Source organism: Theobroma cacao, chromosome 4 (genome assembly GCF_053813885.1).
Source record: "Theobroma cacao isolate CCN51 chromosome 4, ASM5381388v1, whole genome shotgun sequence".
Classification (NCBI taxonomy): Eukaryota; Viridiplantae; Streptophyta; class Magnoliopsida; order Malvales; family Malvaceae; genus Theobroma; species Theobroma cacao.
The window spans coordinates 1762899-1789108 of NC_142642.1; the positions used below are offsets into that span (position 1 = coordinate 1762899).

The 26210-nt window shown below is 33.6% G+C and overlaps 4 protein-coding genes across 12 annotated transcripts; 3 read left to right on the top strand and 1 right to left on the bottom strand.

The window, feature by feature from the left end:
• Nucleotides 1-308: 308 nt before the first annotated feature.
• LOC18600931 (F-box protein SKIP14) lies at nt 309-4317 on the top strand. Its single transcript, XM_007031677.3, has 2 exons — nt 309-1863; nt 2656-4317. Exons 1-2 carry the CDS (start codon nt 964-966, stop codon nt 3214-3216), a joined length of 1461 nt encoding a protein of 486 aa, XP_007031739.2. The 5' UTR covers nt 309-963; the 3' UTR covers nt 3217-4317.
• Nucleotides 4318-5856: 1539 nt separating this feature from the next.
• On the top strand, nt 5857-9942 carry LOC18600933 (cytosolic Fe-S cluster assembly factor NBP35-like). 9 transcript variants are annotated; one of them, XR_016025900.1, is made up of 5 exons: nt 5857-6005; nt 6085-6186; nt 7337-8415; nt 8714-8828; nt 8907-9942. XR_016025900.1 is itself a non-coding variant. In XM_018120184.2 (3 exons), the coding sequence occupies exons 1-3, from the start codon at nt 5963-5965 to the stop codon at nt 8260-8262; spliced, it is 1071 nt and encodes a 356-aa protein (XP_017975673.1). In that variant the 5' UTR covers nt 5857-5962; the 3' UTR covers nt 8263-8433. The 9 variants fall into 9 exon arrangements, 1 of the variants encoding a protein (XP_017975673.1); XR_016025901.1 differs by having other exon boundaries at nt 9058-9942; XR_016025902.1 differs by having other exon boundaries at nt 9101-9942.
• Nucleotides 9943-11016: 1074 nt separating this feature from the next.
• On the top strand, nt 11017-13821 carry LOC18600934 (glyceraldehyde-3-phosphate dehydrogenase 2, cytosolic-like). Its single transcript, XM_007031682.3, has 11 exons — nt 11017-11185; nt 11267-11367; nt 11722-11837; nt 11938-12037; nt 12299-12445; nt 12535-12595; nt 12673-12770; nt 12919-13061; nt 13167-13250; nt 13370-13459; nt 13571-13821. The coding sequence occupies exons 1-11, from the start codon at nt 11158-11160 to the stop codon at nt 13614-13616; spliced, it is 1014 nt and encodes a 337-aa protein (XP_007031744.2). The 5' UTR covers nt 11017-11157; the 3' UTR covers nt 13617-13821.
• Nucleotides 13822-14807: 986 nt separating this feature from the next.
• LOC18600935 (prohibitin-3, mitochondrial) lies at nt 14808-18511 on the bottom strand. Its single transcript, XM_007031684.3, has 3 exons — nt 18128-18511; nt 16851-17399; nt 14808-15099 (listed from the first exon to the last, which is right to left on the bottom strand). The coding sequence occupies exons 1-2, from the start codon at nt 18437-18439 to the stop codon at nt 16869-16871; spliced, it is 843 nt and encodes a 280-aa protein (XP_007031746.1). The 5' UTR covers nt 18440-18511; the 3' UTR covers nt 14808-15099; nt 16851-16868.
• Nucleotides 18512-26210: the final 7699 nt, after the last annotated feature.

The following is a 26210-nucleotide window of genomic DNA, read 5'->3' on the forward strand; positions in this document are numbered from 1 at the left end:
TTAGGATGCCAATTTAATTGTCAAAATATATTATATGTCAATTTTAATACACCTTTATTTATTTTCACTAATAATAGGAAATAGCCAAAATTAAAAATTAGCAATACATTTTGTATCAAATTATTAAAATTAAAATAAATATTTTATTCCATGACCTAAGTTGGGTTCACCACCACCACTTACAAATCCAAATCCAAAAAGGCTTATCTAAATCTTAATTAATTATTTAAATAATTAATATAATTTTTTTTATAAAAAAAAGTATATATAAAATCATCCGTCTAAAATAAATAACTCCTAAGGGTTAGTCCTCCAATTGGCCAGGAACTTTAGTTTCCTCTCCCCTTATTTCTCTCCTTCTTCTCCCTTATTTTTGGCAAACTCTGTTTTTTCTTCTGTTTCTCTTTCTCTTTCTCTCTCTCTCTGTTCTTTACCCTTTTATTGTTCTTCTTCTCTGTCGTTCTGCATTGCTCCTTTACATGGAAAAGTTTGGTCAAAAACTTTTGATTCTTTATCTTCTGAGTTAGATTCTCTCATAATAAAATTTTTTTTCTCTTTTTCTTTTTGGCCCTCTATTCATATACCTTGTCCTTCTTCAGTACTCTCCCGGTCTTTGTCTCTCTCTCTCCATTCTTTTAAAGTTTCAATTTTTACGTTCAGGTTAACGTAAAAGGGTCAAAAAAGGCCTAATTTTTTTCAGCTTAAATTTGGCTCCTTTGGCTTTCTTTAGGTTTTTACAAGAAACCCTATAGAATTTCTGGTGTCTTATTTCTTTTTAGCTTTGTTTTGTCACCTGGAATATTGGGTTTCCTCGTATTTGGATTGGACTTCTAAAAATTTGGTTAAATTTATTTTTGGTTGTACGATTATGTTATTTGTTTCCATTCTTGGCTTAGTTTAGGGTTCTTGATCGAGGGTTATTGTTATATTTGGATTTGTTGGTGTTTGAAGAATAAAACAAAAATGGCTTTAAATGATTTTGGGAATTCGTGGAGTTTTTGGAGTTGCAACTGGGATGTGGAGGAAACCCTTAGCAGTGGAAGTAGCAAAAGTGAATCAAACGGCTTTTCTGAGGCTATTAACGATGATATTGTTGATAGATTGCCTGCAGATCCATTTGGGATGGAAATAAGGTCTACTTTAACTGCAGCAATCACAGGTTGGATTCAGGATTTTGAGAATGACTTTGGGTCAGATTTCTGTGTGTTTGATATGCAAGATGATTATGAAAAGAAGATTGCTGATCAACAGCATTTGTTTAAAGGTCTAAATTGGGTTTGGAATGGCAGCATGAGCATCCAACAGCAGGAAGGGAACTCTAGTGTTGGTGAATTTGGTTCAGAAGATGGTGATAAAAAGATTGGTGATCAATATCTAAATTGGGTTTGGAATAGTACCATGAGTTTTCAACAGGAGGAAGGGAACTTTGAGATCAACGAAATATTAGTCCCTAATGATGATTTTAATGGATTTGGGATTGGTAATAGACTTTCCATTGGAGGTTTTGTGTCTAATGATGAAGGTAAGGGATTGGAGGATTGTAAGGGAGTTTTTTGTGATGGTAGTGAGGGAGGTGCTCCAAATGATGCTTTGTTTTTCGCTCTTGGTTATCTTGGTGTTAAGGACCTCCTTGCAGTTGAAAGGGTTTGTAGGTCTTTGCGGGATGCGGTTAGAGGTGATCCTCTTCTGTGGAGGAGCATTCACATTGAACAGACATTGAGTAGGAGGATTAATGATGATGATCTTTTGAAATTAACTGGCAGGGCTCAAGGCACTCTAGAATGCTTGAGTCTAGTGGGGTGCTTAAAAATCACAGATGACGGTTTGAAGCGTGTGCTTGAAAGCAATCGCAGGCTCACTAAGGTTAGTGTTTGCAGTGCAAGTAGCTCTTCCTGAGTCAATAAAGTTCATTCATTTTACAGTAATTGATTTATTTTTTAATTCGTGGCTGTGCATATACCTAAAGGATTATCAGTGACAAATTGTTTCTTTTAATTGTTTTAATGTTGTTTTGCCTCTTTTTGTTATGTGCTAGTTGTGTCTGGATTTATTTATATTTATTAAGGTTGGAAGGTCATTTTTGTTTAGCTACAATGGTTGGCAAGATCATTCTCACTTGTGTGCTATGTTGATGCTTAATTAGCTAGGTGCAGTATGCATTTACCAAATTGGATCCCTCAACTGTTTCTCCTTTTATTATATAGCCATGTATGATATGCATGCCATTGTAAGGTTGTCAGTGTGTAGGATACTTTGAAATTCCATAGAAGTTGATTAAGTCTAACATGAGGACTGATGCATTGGGTTTTTTGATAGCATTCACCGGATAAAATATTTTATAGAATGGTCTTTCTAAATTCAAAGACACTTTAGGATTTCAATGGGTGATAAGATTCTGGTAATTGTGGTGATGTCTTCTAATTGCAGTCAAAACTTAGAAGTAAGTTACATGCTGCTCTTGACTGCCACAAAATTTTCTATATTGGTTTCAATTTTTGCTCACTGGTCATAGCAAGTTATCGGCTGTTGGTAAAAAGGCTATATTTTGATCTCCTTTAACCTTTGGAGCTCGCATGAATTCATGAAAGCTGGATTTGACCTTTTTGTTCTCTCTGTAGTCATAACAAGTTAACAAATTTGCATGTTTTAATGCAGCTACGTGTGCCAGAATGTACAAGACTGAGTGTTGAGGGCATTTTGTTCAATTTAAGAGCCTTCAGGTCTGCTGGGTCCCCAGGAATAAAGCAGTTAAGAATAGGTGGATGCTTTGGCGTAACGGAGGAGCAATTCAAAGAGTTGAAGTTCTTACTTGGTGTAGATAAACCAATGCAATTGGGAGCGCAAAAACCACAATTTTTTCGCCAGGGGCATTTGCATCTCATGCGTGATGATGATAGGGCCATTGACATTGAGGTTTGCCCCAGATGTGAGAAACTGAAACTAGTTTATGATTGCCCATCAGAGAGTTGCAGAAGAACACATCATGCTGCTGAGTTGTGCAGGGCTTGCATTATCTGCATAGCACGCTGTATTCATTGTGGGTGCTGTCTTAAGGATTGTGATTATGAGGAAACGTTTACTTTAGATTTTCTTTGTTTTGATTGTTGGAAGCAGATCTTTAATCGTGAAGAGAAGCCAGAAGTAATGGGTGCCTCCTCTTCCAAGCACACCATCTTTCGTCAAGAGACGAGGTATCAGTTGTGTTTTTATCGCTAGATGTTCCCTTTGGCAGACTGTGGACAAGACTTCTGCACAATGTAAACCTAGCAGGTGGCTGTTGAGCATGTGCATTGATGCCCTATCAGTGAAGTTTAATATATTCTGTGAATGTTATGCAGCTTCTGAGGTGTATCTCAGGCTGCTATGTTATTTGGTGTTTCCTGCTTTGCTGCTGCATGCAGTGAACTTTAGCTGAGAGGTCACTTCATACGATCTTGTGAAGAATTGAGGTTCATGGGCAGGAACAAGAGATGCTGAAGAGAGACGTTACTGAAAAAAAAAAAAAAAGAGAAAAATGAAAAAGAAAAAAAAAAGAAGTCAAAACAAAAGGAAAAATAAAAGAATGATTGAGAATGCCGTATCATTGGTTCTTCTTGAAGTCTGCTATTTTATAGTTGGAGGACATGAAGCAGGTGTTCTGAATGCTTTCTGGCTGAAATGAGTTCTGTGTGACATTGCTTTGTTCTTCGTTGTTGCCTTCTGAATTCATTCCATCCTTGTAAATGAGGAGAAGCAACACTGGCCTCAAAGAACGGCCTGGATGGTGTCTGCTTTGCGGTACCTGGGGCAACAATGGTAGATGTTCTTCTTATCCCACGACAGCAGCAAGAGTAAGTCCAGTATTATTCGTAGGATCTTCTTCTTACAAAGCTTGAAGGTTAGGTGTTGAGAATGCTTTCTGGCTGAAACGATCTCTGTGTGTCATTGCTTTGTTCTTCGTTGTCGACCTCAGAAGTCACTGAATCCTTGGAAACGAGGAGACGCAACACTGGCAAGCAGAAAGAACAGCCTGGATGGTGTCTGCTCTGCGGTAGCGGGGCAACAATGGTAGATGTTCACCTTATCCCATGACAGTGCCAGGAGTAAGTCCGTTATTTTTCATGGGATCTTCTTGCAAAGCTGAAGGGTAGCTGCCATCGAATCGATGGGAGCTCTTATCTGATCTTCACCGGAATGCCCTCCTTCGGGCTGTTGTCTTTGTTTTGATATCAAAGCAACAGGAACTTCATATGTAAACTTATATGGCATGTATGGTTCATTTTCGAATAGAATAATTATTCTATGAGGATATAATAAAAAAATAAAATAGAATGATTATTATGTTGTTTGATTTATGACATAAAATAAAGTAAGAATTGTTATTATAACTCATTCTGATGTTTGGTTAATAAAAATAATTAACAAATGAATGATAAAATGATAAAATTGTTTTTTATTATAATTTAGTAAATTAGATAAAATTATTCATTATTATAATTTAATAATATTCTTAATTTTATTTTTATTAAAATGTAAAAATATTAATAATTTATTATTAAATTATTAATATGATTTTTTATTTCAATTTATTTTTATTTTATCCTTATTTGTATTTTCATTTTTTAATCTTTAAATTTCTATTTTCATAAAAAATTTAAACATTAATAATTTATTATTAAATTATTAATATATTATTTATTTATTTTTTTTACTTTCCTTTATATTTATTTTCTATTTGTAAGTTATAATTATTTTCAATAAATAGAGATATTTTTATCTAATAAATTTTTAATAATATTTCATAGTCATGAAATAGTCATTAACATGGGGGAGATGGGAATGGTTAAACCAAGATTTGGGAGAATAGCCATGGATGGCTCTTCCTGACCTCTAAAACCAAGTAACCAACCAAACAATAGGATAGAAATGAGGTAGGAATAAGGGGGGAATGGCTTAGCTATTCCCCCGTACCAAACGTGCCAACATTTCTTGGACAAAATAATGCTTTGACTGAGTTGATTTGGTACCTCTAATTTCCCATTAACTGCTTCTAATCTTCTTTTCCATGTTATGCAATATGAGCACAAACCCAAATTTAGTTCATTAAGATTTTCTAAATAATATTATTCTTTCCCTCTTATTTTTTTTTATTTATCTTTTCTCTTGGTATGTTGTAAAATATATTTTTCTCATTTATAAGTACTTAGCATTTTTAATTTATATGTTACAAATTTATTTTAAATTAGATAAGTATTAAATATTTATATTTAAAAAAATTAAATTATAATATAAAATATATTAAAATTAAAGTTTTTATGTTAATTTTCGTAAAAGTTAAAAAGAGACGTTATAATTACGGTCGATGGACTAAATAACATGGAATAGAGGTGGATGGTAATTAGACTTATATGATCATTTAAACAATAGGTTGGTTCAGAAAATAAATAATTATTTTTTCAATTTATTTAAATAATAAAAATAGTAATTTTTTTAATAAAATGTTTTCACGATTTTTTTTTTCAGTAAGTTAATTTTTAATTACTAAATGGAACATTTTTTTCAGATTAAAATTTGGCATGTGGAGCTGAAAACAAAAAAAAAAATAGTATTTTAAAAGGAAAAAAGGTGAAAATATAAATTATTTAAAAGAAAATTTTTTATGTGATAGTTTTTTATATAAAAATTAAATTTTATAAAAATGAAAATACATTCATTTATAATTATTTTTTATTTTAAATAATTTCATCAGTTGAGCATTATAATTATCATTTGATTAATTTAATGTTTAATTAACCAAATTAAAATCATAAGCCAAATTTTAGATATAAATAATTAAAAAAAATTCGCAAGTGAAATTACGTTTTGCTAATTTACAGCAGTCCTCGCCTTATTTAACGCCCAAAAACTCAGCTGGTTGCCGCCATAGAATTAGAAGCTCTCTATTTTTCTCACAGCTATTGTTCTTCAGCAAAACCATCAGCCCATGGCCATGGCGAACGGAGAAATCCCAGAAAACGCCAACGAACGTAATTTCTTTTTTAATTTGGTGGATTAATTAGTTCTCTGCTTTTGTTTTTATACTTAATCGTCTTCATTTCTCTTCAGATTGCCCGGGTCCTCAATCGGAGTCAGCGGGTAAATCCGATGCCTGCCAAGGATGCCCTAATCAAGAAGTTTGTGCCACCACCCCTAAGGGCCCTGACCCTGGTTTGCTTTTTCGTTCTTTACCATCTTTTTATTAATTTTCATGGTGATGGTCTGAGGCTTCTTAGTGAAGAGGTTTTTTTTTTTTTGCTGTATCAATGTTTTTGATGGCTAGGATTTTAGGTTTCTTTGGGATTACTTTTGAAATATTAACAACCTTATAATAGCATTTGAAGCTTTAATGGAGAAAATAACATCTGGAGATATCACAAGTATCCATGTTACATACTCAGTTGGCGCTAGAATTTGTTAGGGTAAACCCCACCTACAACCCTTGTAGTTTTAGCTTTTCCCGCATGGCCATTAACTGCAACGGTTGTAGGTGAAGCTTATCCAATGTGTTAATATATTGAATGGAGCTCGCATTTTTGAATGATGAAAGAATGCTTCCAAACTCTAGTAATATTTATTATCTCAGTTGTGTGTTTAAGGAAGCTTACTCGTGATGTCTGGTGGAACCTAAAATTTTTTTTTGATAGCATAGTATTAAGTTGCATACCTTAGTGCATCAAGGTCTTCTCAGTGTTTCTGACTTACTGACCTGGAAATAAAGCAAAGATTGATGATTATTTTAGTTGCAAGCTGTTTTGTTTCGGAGTGTTTGACCAGGCTTTTAACTCAGCTTATCACCCTTCCAACCTTTTTTGAACTAAGGAAGGGTGTCCTGTGTTTTGACTGTTCTTCTAATTTCATTTAACTGTTTGCCACCACTTTTTTTTTTTTTTAATTTTCATAATGGTCTATTTGAAAAAGCTCACATATAATTGTATTAATTGTCTATAGTTTAACATTTGTATTGATGCATTCATTAGCTTAGTTGTCTTAGGTTTTACCTCATATAATAACGAGCAACTGTTTGCAGTTATGATATATGCCAGAAATGAGAACTGATGAATGCTTCTGGCCTACGTAATTTGCCTCTCTCCATTTTGGTGGATATGTTATTTTGTGCTTTTTCTCTATTCTATTTTATAACTGGCATATTGTGGGTTTTGTTGTATGAAAGGATGATTGGCAATCATCTGATGGTTAAATACATATTCATGATGGTTTATAAAACTTAAAGATTTTTTGCTTCTGTCCTAGCTTGACCAAATGATCTGTCAAATGAATCAGTAATCTGATATAATGTTTAATCCATTACATTCTGCAGACTTGGTTGCAATTGCAGAAAGAATGGCTACTGTTAAGCATAAGATACTGGTTTTATCAGGGAAGGGAGGAGTTGGCAAGAGCACTTTCTCTGCCCAACTCTCATTTGCGCTAGCAGCTAAGGATTTCCAGGTGGGTCTACTGGACATTGATATTTGTGGTCCAAGCATTCCAAAAATGCTTGGCTTAGAAGGTCAAGACATTCACCAGAGCAACCTTGGGTGGTCTCCTGTTTATGTTGAGTCCAACCTTGGAGTAATGTCAATTGGGTTCATGCTTCCCGACCCTAATGAAGCAGTTATTTGGAGAGGACCTCGTAAAAATGGGCTCATCAAGCAATTCCTAAAAGATGTATATTGGGGAGAGCTCGATTTTTTGGTTGTTGATGCCCCACCTGGGACCTCTGATGAGCACATCTCAATTGTCCAGTTCCTTCAGGCTACCGGAATAGATGGAGCAATCATTGTCACTACCCCACAGCAAGTGTCTTTGATTGATGTTCGTAAAGAAGTTAGTTTCTGTAAAAAAGTTGGAGTACCAGTTCTTGGAGTTGTTGAGAACATGAGTGGCTTGTGTCAGCCATTGACAGATTTCAAGTTTTTGAGGATGACAGAGACTGGTGAACATACGGATGTCACAGGGAAGGTTATTGAATATATGAGGGAGAAAGCACCTGAAATGCTAGATGTCATTGCTGCCAATGAAGTCTTTGATAGCAGTGGTGGTGGTGCAGCAAAAATGTGTATGGAGATGGGAGTACCATTCCTCGGAAAGGTGCCATTGGATCCACAGCTTTGCAAGGCAGCTGAAGAAGGCAAATCTTGCTTTACTGAACAGAAATGCGGGGTCAGCGCACCTGCGTTGAAGAATATTATTGAGAAACTGATGGCAAATTATTGGCATGAAGAAATGTCAGTGGAGCAGTAGCTTAGAGTGAAGTAATGTTGGGTTTCACCTGTTGATCTTTGCGGAACAAAATTGGGTAGCGAGTCAGGCAATACTATTTTTCCTGAAATCATATGTTTGTGGAATTTTTCTGTGGGGTGCAACGCTTGAGTCGTAGAAATTAAATAATCAAAAGTGAGCTTGAATTCTGAAGCTTTCTAGCTATAAGTAATTAGTTAATTCTATATTTACTTTCATAACTTATACTTAAATTCATAACACCCTTAAATCAAGGGTAGGTGGTGGGGATGGAGGTGTTGATAGGATCACTCTGCGCCTAGAACTGATCTATAGGTCTACATTTATTCCCCCACTGTCCTTAAGTTTGTGGATTGGATCAATATCAGCTATCTTCATGATTGCTTTTTGTGTCTTGCTTGACTGGTTTTATGCCCTTAGTTGATATGAAAAGCTTTCATCATTTCATTTGCAGCAGGTGACTGGTTAACAGTTAACCTAGAGTGGGCATTAGATCATGTTGGTGACCTCTGATCATTTCCACCACTGATGCAGCTACAGCCAGTGAAGTCCTTCCTTGGGCTGTGGAGGTAGACCACTAGAAATGGTATCTTTTGTTTTTTGAATTCAAGTGCAAAGCTTCTAAGTTTTCTCCACCGTTATTGTAGGAATTTGATAAAAATTTCAAATTGTGCAACAAATCCATTCGGAGCAATTTATATCTACTCAGTTATTTTTGCTTTGCTTCGCTTTCTGTCTGTAATTTGACAGTCAAGATTCATTTTACTTGTATTTATTGAAGCTCCTCGTCTTATCAAGGGCATGAACATTTGAGGCATATGTCATGATCCTTGTATGGCAGGAGGTGAAGGCCACCCCTGTTATACTGGTAGGGTTATATCAGTCAAATGTGGGGATTACACTAGAAGAGTTGGTATCAACAACTGTGGATGCAATTAAGGAAGCAATCACGTCAATGTTCGGGTTAAGGACTAAATGAGCATTTTGGCTAGAGGATGAAGACCAGCTTGTCTGGAGTCTTGACAGGGGACATGCTTTTAAGAGATCATACACTCCACCTTGATGAGGGTATTTAGAGTCCTCAACTTCAGCACCTCGTGCAATGAAATTGGAGAATTGTTTTCAGATACTATTATACCAGCAGTGTATTGCAGCCATCACAATTGAATTGAGCCTTTACAACGAGGCTGAGTGCATAGTTGTTGGCACTGAGGATAAAACATTGTGCACAGAAGATGATCTCAATAATATTCTCAATCGCTGTGGCTTGGCATGGTTAAGAGACAGAAATGGATATAGATGCAAGGATACTTTGGATTATCTCCAATCTGGTGCAGACCAGGGCCTAGGACACAAAAAACTTTGAGCCATCGACTCAAGCAAATCCCAGCCCCAGTACAGGCAGGCACGCATAAAGATTATCAAATGATGTTATGAGGTAATATCATTGAAATCGACATCACAAGATTTCTATTTGTACGGTAGTCTATGTGCTGTATGTCAGCTGAGAATTTAGATAGATTCTTTATCATCTGGTTTAATCTTTTATGTTATAAATATTGGTGTATAGTGCACTGCCTCAAATCAGCTATCTTTGAACAGCTTTATGTTTTGTGAACCTCATTTGCCTGAACATCTTATTCAACATACATAGTGGGTAGGTGGCCCCAACTTTTTGTCTCATAGGGCTGTTTTCTTTTCCACCCCATTTTCTTCAAAGTTCCATACTGATAAAACACTTTGGCCTTGATTTTCCCTACTTAAAAAGTGATCTCTGACCCTTGTTTCTTGTCATTTACCTTTCATGGAAGACATGGATTTCATATGCAAGGCAAGGGATTTTCAATTACAGTGTTCTGCAATTGACAAATTTGGCATGAAAAGATGAAGTGTAGAAAATCGTGTTCCTTAAATTGAAAATTTTGATGGAGTGTCCATGTCCCCCCACCTATCTCACCCATGCAAACTACCCTTGTGGTAGGGTCTTGTTTGTGATGTTGTGAAACTTTTATGGTGTTGCAACTTGGAACAAGCATATTCTCTATGGTTGTTGGTATATTCACCAATCAGTCAAAACCATCTAAGAAAAAGTTAGGTCATTAAGGACATTTAATTTATTATTATTATTATTATACACAGTGGAGTTACTTTGACTATACTAGGATGCAAGAGAAACATTAAGCCAGCTCTTGGGCCATGTTTTTTTCATTAAAATGTAATTTTTTTTACAATATAGATGTTGAATTATTTTTAATATGAAAAAAAATAAAAAAAATAATTTTATAATTACATTAAAAAAAAGAAATAGGGACGAGGAAGAGTATTATTACTGGATGATTTTGTTAGAAAATTTTCTATTTTAAATTTTAATATTTTTTTCCCCAAAAAATATTGAGAAATTTCTAGAAGATGAGATATACGGGGAAGAAAAATCAAATTAGCAAGAGCATGGCAAGAAACAGGATTTTTCCTATCCATACGTTAAACGGACCGTCAGTCTCTAATCCCCTCCCCATCCCAAGGTCACAACCGTAATTTCCCCCTCATTCCAAGCCCAGAAATTTCCAAAATTTTCACCCCCAGCCCCGCACCATCCTTCTCTTTTTACCGTTTCCACCCCTTCTCATCATCCTCGTGAAATCCTCAACCAACAGATCACGTGACCAACCTCGAGATCAACGGCCACGACACTCCCATCACATGTTTGTGGTCCCGATTTTTCCCTAGAAATTTCCGCCATCTGCCCCTTCTTTATTTAGGTTTCGACACTCCCTCTTATATATAAATCCCTTCCTCTTCATTTCCTCGCCACTGTATCACTCTCGTCTGCGTCAGTCTCCCGTCTTAACACTTACTTTTGGTCGACTTTGTTAGAGATTTGTTTCTCGTTTTTCCGACATGGCGAAGATCAAGATCGGAATCAACGGTACATATTTTTTTCGTTGTGGTTTTTTTATTTAGTTTTCAAATCATGGATCTGATTTTTTTCTTTGTTTGTTTGGTGAAGGATTTGGAAGAATCGGGCGTTTGGTTGCCAGAGTCGCTCTCCAAAGCGATGATATTGAGCTTGTTGCTGTTAACGATCCTTTTATCAGCATTGAATACATGGTTCGTGTTCGTACATTTGTATTTCCTTTGCACTTGCGTCCTTGCATGTTTCTAGATCTTAGAGGATTAATGACTTGAATATTTTGTTCCTGATCTGATTCTTACACTTTCTCTGTTACTTAACGAAGAGTGATGTCTTTTAACTGAAAATAATTAAAATGATAACGAGATCTATTGAAAGATCGATCTGCTAGAGATTTATGATGGACTAACAGGTTCTGGTTGGTTTTTAAGTGAGTGAGTGAATTTTGGGTTTAATTTGAAAAGAAGGAAACTAGGAAAAGAATTTGGAAATAAAGAATCTATTTTTTTTGTTGTTTAGTTATTTAATAATTTGATAACTGTATTGTACAGATCTACATGTTTAAGTACGACAGTGTTCACGGTCAATGGAAGAACCATGAGCTTAAGGTGAAGGACCCAAAGACCCTTCTCTTCGGTGAAAAGCCTGTCACTGTTTTCGGCATCAGGTATTATATGTTTTGAAAGGGATTTTGTAATTGACTGAGGAGCATGATGAGTTTTGTCATGTAGAACTATTTTATTGATTTATGTTCTGTCTGATGTCAGAAACCCTGAGGAAATCCCCTGGGGGGAGTCTGGAGCTGAGTATGTTGTTGAGTCTACTGGTGTTTTCACCGACAAGGACAAAGCTGCTGCTCACTTGAAGGTTTGTGATGATAATTTGATCATGAGTTTATTTTATGGCCATAGGAGATGAAAATCTAATAGATTAATTGTTAACATGTCGTTACTGGTTTTTAGATATCGGATCTTATGATCTATCGAAATACTTTGTTTTGTCTATGTAATTATTAACATTCCTTTTGTTTATCAAGACTGAAAAGGGAAGGTTGTATGTGTGGAACTAAATTTGTTCTTTTTTTCATGTTTAGCATTCTTATCTGGGTTTAGCTTTTTATCTTCGTAGGGTGGTGCAAAGAAGGTGATCATTTCTGCTCCCAGTAAGGATGCCCCCATGTTTGTTGTGGGTGTCAATGAGAAGGAATACAAGCCTCACCTTGATATTGTCTCCAATGCTAGCTGCACTACAAACTGCCTTGCTCCTTTGGCTAAAGTAATAATGGTTCCTCTTATACTTGTTTGAATCATTCTGCTAATACGTTTTATGTTAAGGTAATAATGAACCTCTAAACATGGTGGCAGGTCATCAATGACAAATTTGGCATTGTTGAGGGTCTCATGACCACTGTCCATTCAATTACTGGTTAGTACTTATGGTGTTTTATTGCTTCTTGTTGCCACAAAATGTGTACTGTTGACTGACTTGTCTGTTTGAATCAGCTACCCAAAAGACTGTTGATGGTCCCTCAATGAAGGACTGGAGAGGTGGTAGAGCTGCTTCCTTCAACATCATTCCCAGCAGCACTGGAGCTGCCAAGGTGTATATCTATATTCAGATTTTCAGATGCTTGTACCTGTATTTTTCCTTCAAAGAAATGAGTGATTTTCAGCATGCTCTACTTCTTGTTGGCCTGTTGAGATTGAAGTTTTGTGATTAAATGTGGTGGGTATCTTGTAATGGCACAGGCTGTTGGCAAGGTGTTACCTGCGTTGAATGGCAAGCTGACTGGAATGGCTTTCCGTGTTCCCACTGTTGATGTCTCTGTGGTTGACCTCACCGTGAGACTTGAGAAGCCAGCTTCTTATGAGGATATTAAGAGTGCTGTCAAGTAAGGATTAGAATGTTGGTTTCTTAAATTGTCCTTATGATTTTTCAGAATATAGATAACCTATCTAATGCACTCCAATTCTTTTCTGCCCCTTTTTTTGTGTAGGGTGGCATCTGAAACCTACATGAAGGGAATTCTTGGTTATGTAGATGAAGATTTGGTGTCATCTGACTTTGTTGGTGACAGAAGGTGTGAAGCTTCATTCTTAATGGGTTTAACAATGTTGATTTTCTGGCTTGTGGCATGGTATTGTATAGATGATTACTAGATAATGCAATTGGAACTTATGTTGTGTTGTGCTTTAACAGGTCAAGCATTTTTGATGCCAAGGCTGGAATTGCTTTGAATGAAAAGTTTGCTAAGCTTGTTGCATGGTATGACAACGAGTGGGGTTACAGGTAAATATGCATATCTTGGTCTCCGAAGCTCATCAATAATACCTTGCAAGGATACTTGTGTATACTTGTCTTTTGCTGCATGTCTGATGGTAAGCATTTTGTCTGTTGCAGTTCCCGTGTTGTTGACTTGATCCGATACATGGCTTCTTGCAAGTGAGTGATATTGGTGTAGGAAGTCATTGCATGTTGTGGGCCTCCTCTTTCATCAGCCTTAGCAATATGGGAGAGGAGATGTCATGGGAATAATAGATTTGTACGGGACATGTTTTTGGATGGATGGAGTGTTTCCATTTTTATGCATTTTGGTCTGGAACGGTTTTCATTCTGTCGGAATGAATTTACTATTTTGGTTGTGTTCATAATTTTCTCTACTCTTTTCAAGTTTCATTGCAGATTCCTCTCTTTAGTTCATTGCTTCGATGTTGCATGAAATTTTCATTGATTCAGCTTTTATGCTAATAAGTTAAAAGAGCGTTTCTAGAAGACAGAGTCGAGATATGTCATGTAAAGAACCCCAGGCAGAAAAGAGTGCAACTTGAGGTCAGAAACAAACCGTTGATTGCAGTTGCAGTACAAATAAATAAAAACAAAACATCGAAGATGAATTTTCATAAGTTGATTTCAATGTTATCTAGCGGCCGAACCAGGTGGCTGTGCAGCACAACACAACAGGACTGAGTCTTAATCTCTTCCGCTGCCTCCAAGCTCTCTGCAGGCCCTTTTTACCATTCAGCATTATAGTTTGAATTCGAGAAACTGTCAAAAAAGGGTATTTTGTTTCGTTTAATGGATGGAGAAGAAGAGCAAAAATTTCCTAAAAAATTTTCAAGAATATATGTTCTGCCACTCTAGCCAACCACCTTAACATCCAAAACCCATCACTGCTGCCACCTAAAACCAAATTCAGAGCACCATCAACAAATAAAAATTCACACAAGTAAATGGTAAATTGTTGTTAAAACTTGTAAATATTTGCAATTCTGAACAAGAAAAGGATTAAAATTCAAAATGGTTCACACCCAAAGGTAAGGAAAAAAAAAAATAAAAAATTGAAAGACTAATTGTCTTCTTTCCTCCTCTCACATAGAAATGATTATAGAAAGACTGGGAGCCAAGAATTGAATGTGAAACCTCGTCCAACCAATTCACTTCATTCTACATCAATTCCCCACAATCTTTTCACCTCATAACCAAATCAACTATATCTAAACACAATTGATATGTGTACCAGAATATTAGAAGCTTTCCATCAATAATGCATGTGACTTGAGCTAATTCACCATCTATCAAACCTTACTTTTTGAAGAATTTTATTACCAATGTCAATGTGAAACCAAACAAGCTAAGGTTGAAGGAACACCTTAAGGATGTACTTGGGAACAAATAAGAATTGAACATATATTTAGCATCAAACCCATCTTTGAAATACTAAAATAACTGATTATTCTTATGATCTCAATCTAAAGGCCAACATGTTGTCCAACTTAACATCAAGAACTTTCTTAATTCTAAACATCTGGTCCTCAAAATGTTTTTTTCCAGACATAAGATGGTTTCAAATATCAGAAACTTTCCATCAATAACGCAACTGACTTGACAAAATTCACCATCTCTCAAGCTTCACTCTAAGTCGTAGGATCCTGCACAACCAAAGGAAAACCAAAATCAGAATGTTGTAACAGCAGTGAAGGTCATAGATGACCTTCACCATAAGGCCTGAATTACAAAACTATCAATGCAGAAGTCACAGCCCTTAAAAGGTATTACACATACTGCCTTCTATGAAATATTGTAATTGCATTCACCATGTGATTAAAACAGAATGATAATACCAAATAAAGGCAAACTCAATTGTAATTTCTAATTATATGAGGGGAGCCCATGAACTGCAGACATTCTTACTTCTAAGCTACACCCTCATGATATACACACACACACATATACATATAGGGAGAGAGGGGGGCAATACTACATGCCCAGCCGGTCTACCCTTTCTACCCTTGTCCCGCCTGACATGTCTAATGCCATGTCACCATAAAACTGACAACAGTTTTGTTTCCATTTTTTCCCCCAACCAATTGGGTTTCAGTCAATCAGTCATCACAATCTCTCTCCTCATTCAACTTTCCCTCATCAATCAGCTACGCATTGCTGACTTCCTCTTTCTCTCAACTACAAAATCCTGTTTTTTCTTTTAAAAACCAAATAAGGTTTTATTGCTAAGAGAGAAACACTAAGTGAAAGGGACAAGGCAAATACAGAAGAAAAACTCCAACAAAATACTTAAAAGAAAAAAAACCCAAAGTTCCCAACTGCATAAGTAACAATAAAAGCAACACTGTTAACAAAGTAAGAACAACACTACAACAACCATTACGACCCCTCACTCCAACATTCCACGTAAGGTTCAGATTGCAGAAGCAAAAACGAAAGAATAAATTAAAAAGTTGGGGAAGAAAGTTTAGGAAAAGGATGGGAGACAATCGAAGATAGAAGAAGGTAGGATGTGAAGGAAGAAGACCTGTAATGGTAGGGGGACTGCACAATGAGGTGAGGGGAAATATAGTGAGAATGAAATAAATCTAAAGGATGGAGAGAGAGAGAGAGAGTGACAGTGACATGGCTGCCATGGCTGCAGGGTTAATAGAGGCAGTACAAATTGAGTTAGCGCAAAGGGCAAACAGAATTTTTCATACACACACACACACGAATCAACAATACATCACAAACTACAAATTGATATTAATTAGGCAACTTATTAGGCACCACATCTCACATGATTAACATTACATGAACAAAGAATAAGAGAACAAATCATAGGAATAGTGCATTGATAAGATAATATACAACCACACTTACAATTTAGTTGAGACAGCTCGGCAGCAGACAAATGCAACCTAATGAATGCTAGAGCAAGAATAATATAATGTCTCACCGTAGATAAGCAGCTATAGTCTTCACAAAAAGATAACCTAAATTCTTTTACCTGATAACATCTAAATCAGCTTAACCACATAAAACATTGATTAGACATTTCTCCTAAGGCAGCTTCTTAGCATCCGCATCATGACATAATAGCATTGCTGAAGTGAGCAAGAACAAGGCATCCTCTCAACAAAGATAACCAATCAGTCTTTCTAATGACAACCTATGTGTCTGTATTTGATTTCAGCCAAATCAGCAATATGTTATACCAAACAAAAATTCATAATTCCCAAGCAAATTGGAGCACAAAAGAAAGCAACTTCCTTGTTTAACATATGGAAAGCAGCAAACATTTCTTCCAGCAAATTCAAGTGATGGTTGGCACTGGAGATTAAATGAACATGATAAATAAGGAAGTAACATTGACTGCAAATGCAATGTAACATACATAGGTAACAGAAATTACCATCATTCAAGCAGTCAGTCACGGCCTAGAAGGATTCATAGCCAGAAGCATGTTCTGTCCTCCAGGCAGGTATGCCACATTAGGTGACCTAGCAAGAGTTGAAGCAATTTCCCTTGATGCCTCAATCCTCCTTAGTTCAATCAGCCCCATACCAGCAGTTGCAGTTGCTTCAGAAATTAGTTTCGCAGCCTCACTTTCACCTTCTGCCCTGATAATAGCAGCCCTCCTCTCTTGGTCAGCTTTCGCCACAACGTACTTAGACCTCTCTGCCTCCTGTTGTGCCACCTGCTTCTGTTCCACTGCCCTTGAGAATTCCGCTCCATATGACAAATGTGTAATTGCCACGTCATCTAGCACAATGTTAAAGTCCCTTGCACGCTGCATCAGTCCAGTTCGGACCAATGCTGACACTTGGGGACGGTCAGTGAGAAGTTGGTCAGCATTGAACTGTGCAACCACAGCTTTCAATACCTCATTGCCAATTGAGGGAAGCACCTTCTCATCATACTCAAGACCAAGGCGTTGATAGATTACAGGAAGACGGTCCACCTTTTACAAACATGCCATCATTCAAACAATTAATCTTAAAAGAATAAACCAAATCATGCATTCAGCATGTATATTTAGACAAGCAAAGCTACAATGAAAGTAGAAGTGATGTTGATCTACACTTCTTGACCACATTGACAAGATCAGTAACTTTGATTCGATTCATATCATGATCAACACTTTTCATTTCTTAACAAAAAATTAAAAACAAAAAAACCCAGTACCTTCATTAATCATTTCACCATTCGCTGACACCTATGGCGCCGTGCGACGTTCCTTTAGAAAAGAACTGCGAATTGGTTGTCTCCTGCCATTTTTTGGAAATTTTTGCCTGATTTGCTTGTTGGGGGGTCTTTGGTATTTATGGGGAAAGAGAGGGTTTTTACTAGGGTTTGTGAAGCTTGGTAAATAGAGAGAAAAGAAAATAAATGGATTGGGCTTTCGAGTGAAATTTGGGCCTTCCTTATCCGGGAATTAAAATGGGTTCACTCATTTTTGTCATCCAATTTTGAGAAATTTGTGAATTTTGATATCCAATTTTCGCAGTCTTTTCATGTTTTTATATGATCTTACAGGGATTTCTAACCTTTGCTTTTCACTGTTTTAATGTTCTATTGTTCTTCCATGAGAGTCCAAAAACAATGAACAAAACCCAGAAATGATGAAAATAAAAAGACCCCATTAAACCAGAACCCATAAAAAGAAGAAGGTCTTTTGTTCTTAATTACCTGAGGTCTAGAAAGAACACGAAGCGTTAGATTAACCATCTGGAGATCCTTAGTTCCAGAAACAGATGAGAAGGTGTGGGGCTTTGTACGGATATCAAAGATGAAAGGCTTCTGGAGCCATGGGATCAAAAAATGGGTCCCTTCTCCGACCGTTTTCTCCATCACTCCCCTTACACGATCGAAGAGCACCGCTCTTTGGCCGCCGTCCACAGTGTACATTGAGGAGTTGAGGACAGTTGCAGCGGCGCCAAGACCGAAGGCGGCGCGTGCGAGGTTCGTTAAGAAAGAGACTGCTGCTTGGCTGCTTCCCATTTTCGGAAACCTTTTTACGCCTGATTTGCTTTCGTTGGGTTTTTGGTCTAGGGGACGAGGGCGGAGACAGGGTTTTAATTAGGGTTTAGGAAACTTGGCAAATGGAGAATAAGAAAATAAATGGGTTGGGCTTTTGTGCGATGTTTTGGGCCTTCCGAGTCCGAGATGAAAACAGAGTTATTGCTACCTTCACTCAAAAAATCTTCAAATTATTTTTTAAAAAAATTAAATAAACACTTATTCGTATAGTTTATTGAATTAAATTTTTATATTTTATTTTAAATTAAATTAATTTTTATAATTAATTATTAAATAATATTTATTAATTGAAATATCATTTTTCATTTCATACTCACTTGAAGTTGTCCTGACGCTTGTGAAAGGTGAAAGATATCTCATGGTTATTTAATCATATTACGTTATCATTCATTATACTATATCAATATGTCATGTAAACGTTATATGATATAAAATAATAAGTGACTTATTTAGTTTAAAATAAAGATATAAAGACTTATTTGACTCAAGATAAAAGTACATGAATTTAATTAAATATACTAAAAAAATTATTTAATTTTTTTGAATTTTTAAGGACTTTTTTAGATATTATATTAAACTTTATAATAAAACCAAAGAGACAAGGAAATGGAATAGAAAAGAAAAAAATGAGGAAAATTGAGAAAAAATGGGAAAAATAAAAAGTTAGAGATTTTGAGTGTTTCAAGTATTTGCATCCTATTTTATGTGGATTTTTTTCTTTAATTAACGTTAATTAGTTTATATTATATAAAAAAACATAATGCTCAAATAAGTTATTAAATTATTCAAGAAAATTCAAATAAACTTTTATTCTTTAATTATATTCAATCAAGCCTTTGTACCTTTATTTTAGATCAAATAATATCTTATGATTAATTATTGACTAATTGTCATTAGTTAAAATACTTTTTATCATTTTATATCCACATGATACTAATATAACGTTAATGTGGATGGTAGAAAATGCTATATAATTATGTTATTATGTCAAATTAGCATATCATATTATCATCAATTATGATATATCAATATGTCATATCATTATTAATAATGATATGTTAACATGCCACATCAAACCATGTGATATAGAATGATAAATGCAATTATAATTAAGTCAATCATTAATCATAAATAGATTGTTTGACTTAAAACAAAAATATAAAGGCTTATTTAGCTAAAAAAAAAAAAGGTACAAAGCTTTAATTGAACGCAATAAAAATATAGAAACTTATTTAAATTTTCTTGAATAGTTTAAGAGTTTTTTTGATATCATACCTAAAGAAATGAATAAAAGTGATGTTTTATCGAAAATAGGCATAGTGCTTAAATAAGCCTTTAAACTATTTAATAAAATTCAAATTCTTTTATTGCATTCAATTAAGCCTTATATTTTTATTTTAGATCAAATAAGCTTGTATGACTAATAATTAATTAATTAATATTAATCAAAATGTCACTTGTCATTTTATATTCACATAGCAATGATATGACGTTGATGTGTAAAGTGAAAAATACCACATCACTATATTATTATGTCAAATTAATATTTTTTTAAAAAAATCATGTCAAATTAGTATGTTACAATATCATCATTTTATAATATGTCAATATGTTATATTATCATCGATTATAATATGTTAGCATGTCAGGTCAACGTGATATAAAATGACAAATAACATTCTGATTAAGTCAATTATTAGTTATAGGAGTTTATTTGATTCAAAATAAAAGTATAAAAACATGATTGAACATAATAAAAATATAAAAACTTATTTAAATTTTTTTGAATAATTTAAGACTTTTTCAGATACTATGCCTTGAAAATGTTAAAGAAAAACGAAAGAAATGGAAGGAATCAAGATTATAAAAATTAAAAAAGAAAAAGACATTACAGTTTTCATTTTTTTGGGCTTAAATGGGTTGGGTTGGCCCATAAAAAAGAGGGATTAAAACCCTCAAATCTAGCCCTAGCTTTCTCCACGTAACTTCTAACATAAACCCTAAAAACAAGAAACAAGACTGAACAAAGACAAGAAGCAGGTCTGGTCTGTCAGGTAAGTCTTGCAAAAATTAAAATCTTGATTTGGGTTGGTGAAAATTATAATCAAATGTGTGACTGGAAAATATTTTTATATATATAGTTTTAGTTTAGAACATATGAATTGTTGGGTTGTGTTCATAGGAAAATTGAAATCTAATATTCTTTATGATTATATACATTATAGCTTCTTTAAGGAATTTCAGTAGTATTAACCATAGAAAAAAAAAAAAAAAGAATTATGATCCACATCAAATGTGTCTTGAAAGATCAGAGGATGCCTTTATAATTTTAGTAAAAATACTTTGATATTGTCCGAGCTAGTAACTAAATGAGTAATGGTGTGTTTTCTATTAAACAAAAAAAGATAAAGTTTTATAATCTTCCAGCTTAATCTCGTATATGTTAATTACACTCGAACATTTAATTTATCGATTGGTACATAATCTCGAGTAAGGTTTAAATCCCTTTTTCCAAATAAATAAAAAAAAACCTCATATGGGTTAATTTTAACTATATAATTATTGAAGATTAAAATATTGTATATTGTATAGATTAAATAACAGGTACCTTTGCTATTGTTAATCATATTTAAAGATTATGGCTGAAAATTGGGAAGAAATGGATCAAGAGCAAGAGCAAAGTCGTCAACTTTTGGAACAAATTTATGCTACATTTGATCCCAAGGACATTGATGGTTTCTTAAACATGTATATTGGTATAATCCCCATGGTTGCCACCAACATACACGATCTTGATACATTCAATGTGATGAACCAAGTCGCTCAGCAAAAGAATGCAAGTATTGACATCCTGAAGAAGAAACCAGTTGTTATTTCTGAGTTAGCAGATCATCAAACTCGAGTAGACAAGTTATGCAAGCAAATAGACGATATAGCAGTGAGGCTTGCTGGTTATCATTATAATAGTGCAAGGCTTCATTTCCTCCAAAGGTCTTGGAAGGAGGCTCTTGAACATGTACACAAAGCAGAAAAGGTTTTAATTCAATACGAATCAATTTATATTTCTGTTTCTTTTTTGTCAGGGTAAGAGTTAATCTATTGGATCCTGCTTTCATTGTTCATTTATTCGTGAATTTATTTTTTATTTTTATGATTTATATTTTGATAATTTTCTTTTTTATTTTTTTCAGAATTCTTGAACTCAAATTTGGGCATCATGAAGAAGCTAACCAATCTTTTCACAGATGCAAACAAGCATGTGAAATACTAAATCTCGGATTTGATTTTGAGATTTTTTTTAAGTTGTGTGACTCCATGTTGATCTCCAGTTTGGAAGATTCAAAGGGGAAACAAAAGCCAATGTCCAAAGGAAAACAAAAGAAATTGAAAGGGAAGAAGACTTAAAAAGAAATTGAAAGAGAAAAAGACTATTTTGTCATGTTACACTCAAATATTTGATTTATCAATTAGTACATGATCCTCTATTTAAAGAGTAAGTTTGAATCTTCTTCTCCAAATCTCTAAAAAAATGATTATTTTGTCATGTGCCGTTTGTTCGGCGAGTAGATTTACTTGTTTAGTTATGTTGGTTATTGATAAGTTGAAAAGTTACTCGTTGTCAAGTAATTTAGATAAGGTTCAGAGGTATTATGTTTTTGCATACAATTTTCAATTCTTTATGTTCTTTTTTTCTCTAATAGATTATTGATTTTTTTGTATATTTTTATTTTGAGTCAAATAAAGATAGATAAGTCGTGCTATGAACTTATTATGTTATAGTAGCATGCTACGTCATCATCAATTATTATACACCAGTATGCCACATCATTCTCAATTATAATATGAGTATCACTTGGTATAAAATGATAAATAGTAGTTTAATTAAGTTAGTTTATTTGACTCAAAATTAAAGTATAAGAGTTTGATTGAACGTAATAAAAATATAAGGACTTATTTGATTGATTAAGTTTCTGATGATATCTATGTTGAATGATTCAAACTAAGAATAGATATTGCCCATATAAATTGGCCTTTTAATTTTTTTTTTTTTTATAAAAGTAGCTAAGCTTCACCTTTTCAAATATTTGGATAGGTAGATTTACAGCGCAAAATTTTTTTATCATATGCCAAATCTACACGAAGAAAAATCATTTTTTATCATAGAGGAAATTGTGTGAAAAAGCCCTTTCCAATTCAAAAATGGTCCTCATAATAATTTTAACTATTTTTATCTAATTTTTAACAAGACTTGACAACAATGCTGTTTGAACAATTTCAAATAAATTAAATAGTTCTAGTTTTCTCTATTTTACCATTTAGAAAAAAAATTCTAAAATAATTGTTTGAACAATGCTGTTTATCTGGCCATCCAGCTCTTTCTCGTTATTCTCATTTTGTCTCTTACTAAATATTGTTTATCTCGTCATCCAATTCTCTCTCGTCATCCCAAAGAGTAGAGATAATATTAAAATATGTATTTTGGGTTGTTAAGTTTATTGGTTTATATTCGTAGGATATAATCCCAAAGTTGAGGAGTTAAAATTAATTAAATATATTTGTAAATTAAATATCTATATGATTTTGGCAACTTCTGGCTGCAAGCAGCCTAATCAATTTTGAGATATTTTTTAAGTTGTGTGACTCCATGTTGATCTCGAGTTTGGAAGATTCAAAAGGGAAACAAAAGCTAAAGTCCAAAGGAAAACAAAAGAAATTGAAAGGGAACAAGACTTAAAAAGAAATTGAAAGGGAAGAAGACTATTTAATTTGTTATGTAGCGTTTGTTTGGCGAGTAGATTTACTTGTTTATCTATGCTGGTTATTGATAAATTAAAAAATTACTGGTTGTTAAGTAATTTAGATAAGGTTTAGAGGTATTATGTATACATGATCTCACTATATTTTTGCATACAACTTTCAATTTTGTATGCTTTTATTTCTTTAATGTATTATTTTTTTTTTGTGTACTTTTATTTTGAATTAAATAAAGATAGAGGGTCATATTATGAACTTATTATTTCATATTAGCCTATTATGTTATTATCAATTATTATATGTCAGCATGTCATATTATTATCAATTATGACATGAGCACCACTTGGAATAAAATGAGAAATGATATTTTAATTAATTTTAACTTATTTTACTCAAAATAAAAATATAAAGACTTGATTGAACGCAATAAAAATATAAATACTTATTTAATTGATTAAGTTCTTGATGATATCCATGTTAAATGATTTAGACTAAGAACAGATATTGCCAAATCTACATGAAGAAAAATCATTTTTTATCATATGCCTCTAGTATCTAAAGTCGAGCTTAATTAGATAAGATTATGTCAAAACCCTAGCTCATACTATTAAACAACATGAGTCAATTGGGTCAGGTTTTACCTTTATTTAGTAAGAGCTAGAAAGCAAATCAACTTGGACTCGATACACCACTTTCTTTTTTTTTTTTTTTTTAAAAAAAGCATAATATTTGATTTTTTAAAATCATTTGAAAAAATTTAAATAAATTTTATTTTTTATTGTGTTCAATTAAGTTTTTGTATTTTATTTTGAACTAAATAAGACTTTTTGACTAACTGTTAATTAAATATTATTGATCAAAATGTCATTTATTTTTTTAATAATGTATGGTATTGATGTGACATATTAACATGTCACAATGAATGATGATGTGACATTTTCATCATTCCTATTAACGTAACATCCGCATCATGTGAATATAAAATAAAAATAGTATTTTGACTAGTGACAGTTAATCATAAAAGCCTATTTGATTTAAAATAAAAATATATGAACTCAATTGAACGTAATAAAAAATTAAAAACTTCTTTAAATTTTTTTAAATAATTCATGAATTTTTTAAAAATATATAAATTTTCTTTTTATGTGAAAAACACATGTATTAATGGTTATAATATTATACAATTTGTCAATATTTTGTTCATTTGGATTGGAACAAAATAATTTATGTGTTTGATGGCAAAAGAAAAGAACAGATACTATTTCACCTTCAATCCAATCAAAACTCATGAATAAAACATATTCATAATTATGATTTTATCCATAGTGTTTAAATTGCTTAACAATATCATTTAGAAGATAAATTGTGAATCGAAGATTCAAACTTGACTTTTAAAACGGATACATAATTGATTTTATATTTATAAACTATGGTGGAAGATCAAGTTTTTAAAATTAAGAAAATTAATGAAATCAAGTTTTTAAAATAAAGAAATAATAAGTAAAGAGGAGAAAAAGCAATTTATTCCCTCTTTTCTTAAGCACTAGGAAATTGTAAACTCAGATTGATTGGAGTATAGCTAATTCTCACCCAAGTTTTTAATTAGTACTACTTATTATAACAAACTCAAATGATTTCATAAATAGGTTCACCATTCATTTGATGGATGACTCAAAATTTTACAAGTATCTACCAAAAAAGTTTCTTGCAACTTCAAATGTGCTAGTATGAGCCATGATTAGTCATTTTAAAAGCTAAAAACTCCCATGCTAAGCAGCAAATATAATTGAAATCAATCCAAATTCTTGCCTAAAAAAAAGATCATGGCATTTGGGAACAGGTAGGAACACAGTCAAGATTCAAAGAACTTGAGTTTCTTGTAACCAAATAGGGACCTTGTTGGCCATGCTTGCTACCATTACCAAGATGTTGCAAGAGGAGAGTTCCCTGGAAAATATTATTTCTATAACATCTCTCATGCATTGCTTTTAACATTTACTCCTAGATATCACTTCCAAGTCCAAAATCTCATACTAATCAATCAACTTTACTTAGTAACATTAGGGGAGTAAAATGATAAGAAAAATATGAGAGAGTAGAGATATCAGTATCACCCCAGATGAGTTGACAGGGACACAGAAACCAGAGAAACAAAAACAAAGTCTGTTGAGGTTGTAGGATGCTAAAGCTAACTGAAATTTGCTTAAAACATCCTCAACCTATCCTCTGTCTCTATCCTGTAAACAGTTCTTTATTAACCCTTATGTATATCCAATAAATCCACTTTAAAAGAGTTTTTCCTCTAACAAGATGTCATTTACTCTCTAAGAGGTCCATACAAAACCTCAACTCCCTGAATCAAAATCAAAGATAAAACCTGGAAATTGTACAAAACAAAAGTAAAAACTAACAAAAACTATTTCGTTCTTACTGTTAGCTTGCTCGCTGAGATGGAGCAAAGTTTTTGCTACTCATTCTTTAGATCTCTGTGGCCATTGATCTTTGATACTAGGCAATGTAAGTTCTTTTTGTGTGGCCACCAAGATTCACCGAGTGATAAAAGTGCTAATGAAAAATTGCAAACTAATGCATGCTTATAGTAGATTTATAGCAAAGCATTTAAACAAACACATAATTCTTTCACATTGCAGACAAAATTTTAACACAGAATTACTTAGAATCCAAACTTAAAAGGTTAGAACTGATTTCTGAAACTCATTATATGTAGTTTTTTGATGCTCAGATACCTTCCAGGTACAAATTTCTGAGAGATCAATCAAAAACAGAGTGGAACAGAAGAAGAAATCAAAATCAAAGATGCACTGTTAGAAATAATTTAGATAGTGCATACAAAGTTGAAGCTGCATATAAAAAGAAATACACTATTATCACTCTTTCAGGAACATGATTATATGTTAAGCTTCAAAAAAAAAAAAAAAGGTGCACTTAGAGAGAGAAACTCCAATAGACTATTTGA